The 11,799-nt window shown below is 35.5% G+C and overlaps 3 protein-coding genes across 3 annotated transcripts; all 3 read left to right on the plus strand. All coding sequences in view use genetic code 12, as the record gives it.

The window, feature by feature from the left end:
• Positions 1-545: 545 nt before the first annotated feature.
• Positions 546-5,543, plus strand: J8A68_002128 (uncharacterized protein; the record flags this gene model as incomplete). The annotated part of the gene is made up of 4 exons (XM_049405846.1): positions 546-1,671; positions 2,052-2,372; positions 3,132-4,639; positions 4,845-5,543. 4 exons carry the CDS (start codon positions 546-548, stop codon positions 5,541-5,543), a joined length of 3,654 nt encoding a protein of 1,217 aa, XP_049264578.1.
• A 453-nt stretch (positions 5,544-5,996) lies between these two features.
• On the plus strand, positions 5,997-7,487 carry J8A68_002129 (uncharacterized protein; the record flags this gene model as incomplete). The annotated part of the gene is made up of 1 exon (XM_049405847.1): positions 5,997-7,487. One exon carries the CDS (start codon positions 5,997-5,999, stop codon positions 7,485-7,487), a length of 1,491 nt encoding a protein of 496 aa, XP_049264579.1.
• Positions 7,488-9,180: 1,693 nt separating this feature from the next.
• Positions 9,181-11,115, plus strand: J8A68_002130 (uncharacterized protein; the record flags this gene model as incomplete). Its single annotated transcript, XM_049405848.1, has 1 exon — positions 9,181-11,115. The coding sequence occupies one exon, from the start codon at positions 9,181-9,183 to the stop codon at positions 11,113-11,115; it is 1,935 nt and encodes a 644-aa protein (XP_049264580.1).
• Positions 11,116-11,799: the final 684 nt, after the last annotated feature.

Genomic DNA, 11,799 nt, shown 5'->3' on the forward strand with positions numbered 1-11,799 from the left:
ATTTAATGTCGCTTTTTAATTGGATCGAGAAAGAACTGAAGAAAAAGAGGAAAAGTGACTCTGAAAAATTTCAGAAGTTAGTTAAATGTATGGTAGCAATCGGCGACAGACCTACCCCTTGCAAACTTGACAAATAATCACAATTGTTATTTATTTGGTAATTAGAACCCGTCATTTTACTTGGTAGAAAGGCAATGAACAGTTTCCATCTCTTTAGGCAAAATCTTGCAATTATCAACAGCCCAGTGTAACAATCTTATCCAAACCGGTAAATTGCTGAACACATAGTACTAGAGGTTGCAAAACTTTCATCTCTCAGACCCTTCTGCCTATTAAAATGAGTCTTTTGTCTCTGGTGGAAGTAAGATTACGATCGTCTGCTGTGTATTTATTGAAACAACCACAAAAACAAAGCAAGTGCTACAAAAAGAGTTTAATTAGCATACAATTACTACGGGGCAAGTATTTTTTTCAATCTCCATAGTTTAAAATTTCAATGAGGCTCGCTCATCTTGATAACCAATTTGGTTTGGTTACCCAAGGGTATGAAACGACTGTTTATTGACAATCTTATAGAATTACCAACAGAGTTAATTGAATTGATATTCAAATATATTCCTGATGAATATTTAAATACCTACCTAGATAATCCACTTATCGGAATATATTCCCTTAAGGTGCTAACGGCCAATATTGAAATTGACTCAGATGAAAATTGGCCCGTACAACTAGAAGTTCCAAAGCTATTCATTCCAATAGGAGACGAGGGTCTCTGTCTTGTCCATAAAAGAATATTTGAAGATGTATATCAATTTCTCGACTTTGTTTACAGGTACCCACATTCTGAACCAAGAACCATCAAGTTTTGCAATTCGAAAGATATAATGATTATCCACAAAGTGAAACCTTCAATATTAGAAAGGGCTCATATTGAAGTGGAGCTAGAGGTGAATTATGAACCATGGGAGTTGGAGATTTTAAGCCTTCCCTACAATTTCTACAAAATTGATCGTGGCGATGATAGAGATTATTCCTTACCCGAAACTGTACGATCCCTGGAATTACTGAAACACATTTTAATTGAATATCCCAACCGTTTGGACAATTTGCAGATTTTGCGGATTTATTGGCCATTGGATACAAGCTTATTACACCATCTTCCCCCCAAATTGGCTTCTTTAGATTTAACCTTATTTTTGGAAAGTGACAATTCGAAACCCAACTTGCCGAAGTCATTACAAAGATTAGCATTGAACATTGAATTCCCAAACGACACCTCTGAATGTGATTTATCCCACTTAGATAACCTTAAGACTTTCGAATCGGACTTTTACATAACGCCGCTATCGCGAATTCATTTACCGAGCCTGATTACATCTTTGAAAGTCGCTTGCAACGGAGTAGGGTTGAATTCTGTTAGACAATATCCCAACCTCAAATCCTTACAAGTAGAGCATATATCCAGAAATATATTCAAAGAAATGCAATTCCCAGAAAGTCTACAGGTGTTACAACTTGATACTGATTACACTCGTTACGCAGAAATCGACGGACAATTCCCTATACCTCCAAACATTAAGCTTCTAAGCATAACTGGAAGCTACACCTTAAGTTACAAGTGTGATGAAATAAGCTTACCACGATCGCTCGATTCTCTAACGCTTGTAGGCTGTCCTGCTCCGATGTGTACCTGGACTGATTTACAATTTCCCCCCAAGCTATTAGAACTAAGTATCCTGTCATACATAATGCATGAATTAATCCTTCCCGCATCATTGCTTTCCTTGAATTTGGAAGATTGCCCTCTACAATCGTTGACACACGTTAATTTCCAAGAACTACGCAATTTAAAGCGTCTCTGTTTGAATGATACCAGTATTAAAACCATTGAATCTTATTTGCCTCCGAGCTTAAAATCAATACATGTACAAGGAAATGCTCTTAATAAGGTGATAATTGATGTGCCAAATTTAAAAATTCTCGATTTAGGAGGATGAATAATAAGAAGCTTTGATTCCAAGCATTTCAAGATTCCCAATCATTGAATTTAGATTCAGTGGTTAAAAATGAATATGTTGCATGTAGAATACCCGCATCAGATATTAACAAGATTATTCTACCACAGAATTTAAGAGTTTTAAGTGCAGAAGATACTCATCTTAAATCGGAAGTTTTACAACGTTGGGATCTAGCTAATTGTTGCAAGAACTTGAAAAGATTATCTCTCGGTGAAACTGGTCTCACAAATATCGAATACATGTTTCCAAGTGGGTTGGTCTCCCTAGAATTAAAAGGAAATAACATAACAATCCCTAATGAGATTTTTTTTGAAAACTTTAAAGACTTAGAGTACTTAGGAATATCTCAGATTGGTCTTAACAAGTTTACTCAGTCAGGAAAGCAAATAAGATTTCCTCACTCGTTGATAACTTTAGATATTGGAGAGAATAATCTTTATGAACGTGACTTTCGCAAGCTAGTGTTGCATAACTGCAAAAAATTGAGGTATTTAAAGATACAACCTACCCCAGAGAGAAATATCAAGCAACTCTTTAATGATTTAAAAATCTCTTGTCCTTTGCTTGCATCTTCTGAATTTTTTTAGCTTAGATTAGGGAGATTTAAACCCTAATAGGTACATTCGCTTAATTCGGTACTGACAACTAACTTTGAAGATGAAAGGTATACTTGACACCCGGTGCAGGCCCTTAGACGAGGTTTCACTTCGTGTCTAACCCTTTCCTTTGCGACGTATTTCTGAAGCCATTGCCACATGTTTTTCTATGTTATTGCCCACAATCATTAGTCGACATATGCTCATATCTTCAATTGCATTAGATAAATCCATATCTAAAGGATTTTAATACATAGATGACACATCAGTAATATACATTCTTTTATTGATTGATAAACATCCAAGTAATGTAGGTTGCAATTTTTGTCTATTATTCGCGTTCCATGACGCGCGTCGTTAATTCCAGCGCGTAATTAACCAATTTTTTTTAACATTGCTAATTAAATTACATAATTCCTTCTCTTTCTCTTCTTATCATCTATCTCTTCTTTTTCAATTCATAACATGAGTAATATTGTATTTGAAAAGTATTAACCATTTATCCGACCATTGTCAGATCCAGCATTGCCTCGAACTGACATGGGGGGAGCTATTCGATTATTTTTTGAAACTTATGAAGACTTCCAAAAGTGGCTAGAACTACGAACATGGTTTAACCCATGGCATCAAACGCAAAACGATAACAACACAGGAAATTATATAATTTTACAGAAGTATGAATGTAGGCGTGAACCAGAAATCCCAAGTGATGTCAGTTGGGTAGAGTCTCCTCAAGATACGAATAATGTGGTTGGTCAACCTGCTGAAACTAGAGACGACCTTGATGGTGTTAGCATCAATAGAGAAGCTGTACCGGATACGACAGTCAATAATCCTAGAAAAAGGAAGGCGAATTCCATGATGAAACCTAAGAAATGCACTGCTTTCATTAGAGTGAGACAGTTAAAATGGGATAGTGAAGATCCGGAAATTGGTTCATATGTAGAAGCGGGCATTGTTAACCAAGATAAGAATGAATTCAAAATTGTGGTCGATTGGGGTTACAAACATGACCATCTGGTTGGAACCCTTGATAGTATCAAAGGTTTGAAGATGGTTCCTGCCGCCAAAAAGAATATAATGGATTCAATTGCACGTGGAGCTTCATGGTCAATAATTAAACAGAATGTCTATCAGCCAAATATTAAGGTTGAGAAGGGTTTCTTTAATGAGTATGATAAGATGAATAAGTATCATTTTGGTAACTGGAGAAAAACTTTTATAAATTCCAGAATGCAGAAACACCACACGTTTCTCTTCAGTTTAAAAAAATGGGGTGACTATATCAAGGAGCAGGGTGGTTATGCAGAATTACATACAAGTGAGGATCGAACCTTGCAGGGATTCGGGGTTTGGAGCTTTTCATTCATGACTCCATTTCAGAGAGACCTTTTTACTGACCCATGGAACAATAAAATCTGGTATGTTGACTCAACGCACAATATTGGTATAGGTATCGAGAAACAGGATACGTCATACCTTTTTACATTGATGGTAAAGAATAATGCTACCCCTGGAATGGGTACCCCTGTGGCATTTATGATTACAAATTCCCAAACTCCCGAGATTGTTGGCCGATTTTTTGAATTTGTAACCGCTATCACCCATGTCAGCCCGGCCCAAATCTGTTGTTCACCGACGGCAATTAGTGCATGCAAACAAGCTTGGCCGGACACGATCATAACTTTGTGGCATATTTCTCGTGCGTTTCTTAATAACGCACATCAGCATTTGGGTAAAAGTGATGTTCCGCACGCATTCACCTTATTTCTTCAAATGAGAGAAACGACTTCTGCAATAAAATTCGAAGAAATAAGAAAAGTCTTACATGAATCTTTTAGAGAAAACAAAGGATGGGTGAACTACTTCGAGAGTCAATGGATTCGTCAAAGGGAGCTTTGGGCATCGACCTTCATGGGAGACTCTGTTCCATCCGCTCAGATGAACGACTACATAGAATCCGTCGATTCAACCTTAAGGAGGCTCTCTATCGATAAGTGGGGTACCTATAGATCTGACCACATCGTCTACAGATTGTATGAAGTAGTTTTACCAGAGTTCATGTCACAGATGAATAGGGGCCTGAATCGTCTGGGAAACAGAAAGGACAGCAAGTCCGAAAGCCTTCAAAGAGATGCGGCCTTTGCTATTAGCGACCAAGATAGCTTGAGGATGGTTATTTATGAACATGATGAAAAAAATTTTGGTTTCCTCTTTCGAGAAGGATAAGGATGGTTGCTACAAGAAAGACGAATGGTTCAGGGTCGTCCCAAATGGCCTGAAGACCACTTGCAATTGCAAGTATTTCAGTACCAATAAGACCTGGTGTGAACACATTTTCCTTGCTGAAAGAGAGTTGGGGTTTATCAATTGGAGCGGTGCCAGTTATGAAACAAAGAAAGAGAAACCAAAGAAACAAACAAATGAGGAGCTCAGCGATCAAGCTTTTGCTTCTTATCGTAGACGCTTAGAAAAAGAGGCAACTGAGAGTCCTAGGCATTTATCAGACACTGAAGTGAACGATTGGCCAGACATTGTTGATATGGACTCCGAGTTCTTTGAATGCGCCAATGTTGAATATTTCCCGCTTTCAATAGAATATTTAACAGCAGATGGTCCTGGTAATGAGGAACTTCTACAATCTCTTGAGCGCTCATTCCCGGAAAATCCGATTAATGAGTCGAAAAGACAAAAACGGACGGAGGACGAAAAGGAAGTTAGAACCCTTGATTTGAGGCAGAAGTGCCAACGATTATTGAAACTACTTCAAGTCATACATGAGGACGCCAGAAACTTCGATGACCGTCTGTATGAAAAGCTCGAGGAAGCATTAAGAGTCTCTTATAATTATTTCTATGAGTTTTTGCAAAACCCTGATACTGATCCCAAGCCAATCGAACTTGAAAAAAAAACAGCAGACGAAGATTGACGAAATTTGTTTTGTATTGCTCGTGGCTTCGTATGTATAATTTCATATAGACTAGGTTGTGTATAATTTCATATTGAACTTCCATACATTAGTGACATTAGTAGCCATCAATTTAGAACTTATAAGCATTCGCAAAAACCCTGTCCCACTTCCTAAATATATGATTAGTAGGTCAGAAAAGTATTAGATAATATTGGAAAGTATGCTCAACTCCACGAGCTTTTTAATCGATGCTGTTCAGTCCCATCCTCGATAAATCTTATGTATTGTCAGCAAAACCGTTATCTGTGCGCGGGGCAATTCCGCGGGGCATATTTTTGAAAATTATGCGGTTATATTTCCGCCCTATCAAAATTTCATTTTTTTCTTCTCTCTCATCCCGGACTTAAATTTTCATTCTGATAAGACACAGAAGAACCAAGGGCTCAAACTTTTCTTCACTACGACAAGATCATGAGACTTACATTCATAAGATCCATATCATTTAAGAATACGACAGGATATGTTGTTCCTCAGACATATAAACCAAATCGTACTCTAATTCAAAAACTTCCATTTAAATATGCATGTAAGGTTTGGTTAAGATCATTGAAACCAAATCGTTTGGAAGAGGTTCAATCTGAGTTAGTCGAACTAATGATCCCAACCAAGCATCCTGAGAATAAGGATATAATACGTGAGTTTAAGCAAGTCAAAATTTCTCGCGATGACCATTTGAATGAAGTTGGATTGAAGGTTATAAATGGAGAAGGATTGAAAACTAAACATATTGTTTTCGTTCATGGTTATGGAGCAAGCTTGGGTTGTTTTGCTCGTAATTTTCAACTCATTAATAAATTTAAACAAAGTAAGAAATATAATTATCATATCCATTTCTTGGATAATTTAACATTTGGATTAAGTTCAAATCCTAAGATTAAGAATGATAAGATCAATTATTGGAAAATTCCTCGTTGTGCATCAATCAGAATGGTGGATAATGTCAAGACGGATTCCAAATCCCTTTATAAGAAGTATTATAAGTTGATCGAAGGATATAGATTACATCCGGAAAACTTTGAGGAATATAGAAGGCATTTTACACCAATTTTGAAAGATTTAGAAGATTTTTATTGTGGTGCCATTGAAGAATGGAGAAAGGCAAGTGGAATAGAAAAAATTGATTTCTTGGTTGGTCATTCTTATGGTGGATATTGGTCTGGTCTGTACTCATTGAAATATCCAGACAGTTTATCTAACTTAATTTTGTTATCACCTGTGGGTGTAGAACGTCATGTCCATGCAGTTACCAATACTGAAATTAGCACCGAGGTTGTAAAGCCATCCTTAGATCCAACTTCTTTCAAGTTCTTAACAAGATTACCTATTCTTTCGGCAAAGCATGTTAAAAATTGGTACAATAAACAACCTTTCTTGCCTAGGATTCTTCCTTTCCTTGGTCCCTGGGGAGTTCAGAAATATTTTGAGATGTGGTTAAGTAAATTATTCAAAATTAATAAATTGGTAGATAAACATGGTGGACCAAATGTAATTTTCAGTAATAATAATGATTTAATCTATGGGAAGAAAAAGGAAATTGCCAAGCTTGTGGAGTATTTATTCAATTCAATAACACTGGGTACAAATAGTGATATTTATATTAAGTATTTGTTAACCCCAGCTACAGTGAGTAAATGGCCATTATATGATAAATTCACTCATACATTGCAACAATCCCCTGAGAAACTTAAATTCAATATTCATTTAATGTATGGACAATATGATTTTATGAATTCTGAAGCTGGCGCTAAATTAATTGAAAAGTTAAATAATGAATTACCTTCAGGCACGATTAAAGAATATTCTGAAATCCCGGAAGGTGGACACAATCTTTACATTGATAATCCATTTGATACGAACCAAAAAATCTATGAAATTGTCATGAATCAAGAGAAGGAAGTATAGAGTTCCTTTCTCATTGTAAATATCTATTTATTCTTATTTATTACAAAATGTAAATATCAAAAATCATATTATTTATTTATCCCATAAATATTCTAGTGTAAAGAATCTCATTTTTTTTTGCAACCACTTCAAAAAATAATTTCAAGCCAGTCCTCAATCTAATTTTTCGCTATTTCAAGATATCGATAGTGTTTGGCAGACAGATGTTTGTGCCAAGAGAAACAGAACCGAAACATCAACTTCCCCTCAAGATATTAATACTTACACACGGCTGATGGTCAAAAAATATTTTTTCATCTCACTAATTGGCTTGGCAAACTCGAAATCTGATACGATTTAAGATTTTAGAGTCATAAATAGCTGGTGATTATGCAAAACAGAATGTCTCGAAGTTCTTGACAAGATTTGTTTTAATCATGAAGAACTCCATGTAGAACGATTTTCTCAACATGGAATTGACATATTTGAGACTAAAAAATATTTGTTCGTATCTATAGCCGAATGCACGCACTCCCATGTATGGCTAGTGCAACAAACCTTAGACATGAAAGAAAGATGAACCGGCTAATCGATTTCCTAGTTGATGATCTTTAATAGGCCACTAGATTGCAATTACCTTCATATTTTAGAAAGAATCGAAGACACCGGGATCATTATCCGAGGGTACATGAAACCCTAAAAAATATGTTTATAAATAATAAATTAAACTATTAGCAATGATTACACAGGGAACGGACGCGAGCGCAGACCGTAAGTCATCCCGAATTAAGTGAATTGTTAATTTGCAAATATTGATACAAAAACTCTTCATGGAACCTATGAGAGAAATGGTAAACAACCAAATGTTGTCTCGACGAGGTGTCATGTCACTTTCGTATTCAATGCAACAACTAAAGATTTAGCGGTGATCACGTTTACATTCTTTTTTCGTCTTTATCAATTATTTTTTCTTGAGATATTTTAGAAAAAAAAAATAATTATCACAATAATAATTATAATTAATCGCTATTTTTTGTACCATTGAAGGACATTTAATACGCAATCATTATTGTTCCATTTATTGTAAGTGATCCCCTAAGTATGCATAACCATATAGGTATGCAGGGATGATTGTAATACCGGCTACTCTAATCAGTCCACTATTTATACGATTCCGAAAAGGAACTTCCCGCCCACCATTATTTTTTAATTGAATGCTAAATAATATGGTGCGCCAAGGCTTCATTTGCCTCCCTTTCAATCAAAAACATTCTTTTACAGCCAGAGTCTTGAAGAGGATTGATAGCAATCAAAGCTTAATTGAACCACATACGTAAATGAATTGACGGGAAAAATAAATACATACTTACGGAGATCTACTATACTGGGAAGTTTAATTAGTGACTAATGTATCTCGCTTACCATCCCCCCACATGACTTGATTTAAATTTAATTTAATTATCAATGTTGTAGATTTTCAAATAAAATAAAAAAAAAAAATAAAATTCTAAATTTGAATGTTTTAAATATTTTTTTTTCTCATTGCGAAATATTATTCTAACAAAGGGTCACATTGATTATCCATTGATATATAAATATTTACTCCTTATTTTTTTTTTTCAATTTATAATCTTCTTGTTGATATCCTTCAATTTACTTAACACTATACTAGCAACTACTGCTGTAACTATAACAAGTAGAACTCATAAACATAATGAACAATGCCGCAAATCAGTATGACTTAGAACACTGCGACCCCACGCGCACTCAGGTGCGTCCACAACCATCTGCAACACCATCGACAACTTCATCATCACTACTGTCTTCATATACATACTCTGAAGACGGAGAATGTTCTTATGCGAAGAGATCTTATAATCCAAAAGTCCTATGTCAAAACTTCATAGATTCATTCAAACCATTTGATTATTCAACGTTACCCCCAATCTACTTCCGGAATAAAATCCTCCATACACATCAACTTCAAGAAGATCAAACTCCTAGTGTAGAAGTCACCTTCCACCCCAATCATCCACAATTCGATTATTCAAGATTGACTGATCTAGAACGAGATGCATTAGTCACTGCAAATTCACCATTATCAAGACATTTAAAAACTAGACATCTAACACTTATCTCCTTAGGTGCGGCCATTGGTTCCGGATTATTTGTAGGATCAGGGTCAGCTTTATCACATGCTGGACCGCTTGGATTATTTCTTGTTTGGTTTTATATTGGAAGTATTGTGTTTGCCACATTGGCCGCATTGGCAGAATTAGCGACTGCATTCCCCATAAGTGGCGCATTTGCCACGTTTATAACGTTATTCATTGATAGTTCGGTTGGATTTGCCATTGCCTGGAATTATGCATTACAATGGTTAATTATTCTTCCTTTACAACTAGTCGCTGCTGCAATGTCAGTTCAATTCTGGGATACATCCATTCATCCAGCCGTATTTGTGACGATATTCTACTTATTTATATTATTCATCAATCTTTTTGGAGTTAAAGGATATGGAGAAGCCGAATCGATATTGAGTATACTTAAAATCATCGCCGTGGTGGGATTTAATATTTTAGCAGTCATTATCGTAACCGGTGGTGTACCAGGAACACCTTATATTGGAGCCAAGAATTGGCAACCACCTGAAGGGGGACTATTCAACTCAGTAGAGCCATTTAAACAAATGTGTTATATCTTAGCATCGGCCCTGTTTGCATATGTAGGTACTGAAATATTCGCCTTAGCAAGTGTTGAATCCCGTACACCTAAAGAATCCATCAATAGAGCCAGATTACATATCGTTTATCGAATAGCATTGTTTTACTTTGTATCAATTATTATGATTGGGTTTTTAGTCCCATATACATCTGATCAACTTCAGGCACAACTGCGTCGACTTTCTGATGTAACGGTATCACCTTTTGTCATTGCCATCAAAAATGCAAATATTAAAGTCCTTCCTTCAATATTGAATAGTGTGGTTATAGTCACCGTTCTTTCAGTTGGGAATGCTGGTGTTTATGCTGCTACTAGAGTCATGTGTGCCTTGGGTTCATTGCGTCAAGGTCCTAGTTGGTTACATTATATTGACAGAAAGGGGCGTCCTATGGGAGCATTAGCAGTTCTGTTCCTGTTTGGACTTTTGGCTTATTTGATTTGTATTCCCCTGGCAACGGTTCAAATATTTAATTGGTTATTGAGTTTAAGTGGACTTCTGGCAATTTTCACTTATTTATTTATAAATATTTGTCATTTAAGATTTAGAGCTGGATTGAGTTATCGTGCAAGAGATCCAAAATCAGAATTATTATATACTTCTTCGATATATTATAGTTGGTATGGGATTATTGCATGTATAGTGACAATTGTATTACAATTTTGGGCAGCTTTATTTCCACCTGGAGAAGAAGGAAATGCAGATGCAAAAACGTTTTTTCAAATATATCTTTGTGGTCCAGTAATATTTTTATCATGGTTAGGTCATAAGATTTATATGAAGAAGAAAAAGGGAGTGAAGCTTAGTAAATTATGGTTAACTGCTGAGGAAATGGATGTGGATACTGGAAGAAGAGAAATTGATTTAGAGATTGTTAAGCAAGAAGTTGCTGAAGAGAGAATATTGTTGAGTAGGAAANTGATTTAGAGATTGTTAAGCAAGAAGTTGCTGAAGAGAGAATATTGTTGAGTAGGAAACCTTGGTATGTGAAATTGTATAGATTGATATGTTGATTTTTAGGGGTTGGTAGAGTTTTTTAATTCTTCTTTTAATTATTTATTTTTAGACTATTTTGTATATGATTTATTTTAGAGTTTGTTTTAATGTTGCCTGTATATATATTTGGCAACATTTAATGAAATGAAGTGTTCATTCACGTGGCCAAGAAGAGAGATTGTCCTTTAAGTAAAATAGCCTCTAGCTTTTTTTACATTTGTTTGTGTGGTTGCAAAAAAAACGGANTTTAATGAAATGAAGTGTTCATTCACGTGGCCAAGAAGAGAGATTGTCCTTTAAGTAAAATAGCCTCTAGCTTTTTTTACATTTGTTTGTGTGGTTGCAAAAAAAACGGATCTAGATCACAAAATTAACATGTGCAGGTGACAAAATCAGAACAACGCCACCTCCATTTATTGTGACTAATTAATTAGAATTCTAATGACTAAATTAAAAATGATGAGTGACTGAAGAGTGGCATATAAATTGTTTCCTTCTTAGTCGTTTCTTCTTCTTCTGCCGCATGCTTCTTCCTCTTAGTAATTCTAAGAAAAACATGACTGTGATTTTCTATAAATTCTTAATAAAAAATAGAATTCGCCAAATCCTTCTCTT

The sequence above is a fragment of the Hemisphaericaspora subhashii genome, assembly GCF_019202705.1.
Source record: "Hemisphaericaspora subhashii strain CBS 10753 chromosome Unknown scaffold96, whole genome shotgun sequence".
Classification (NCBI taxonomy): Eukaryota; Fungi; Ascomycota; class Pichiomycetes; order Serinales; family Debaryomycetaceae; genus Hemisphaericaspora; species Hemisphaericaspora subhashii.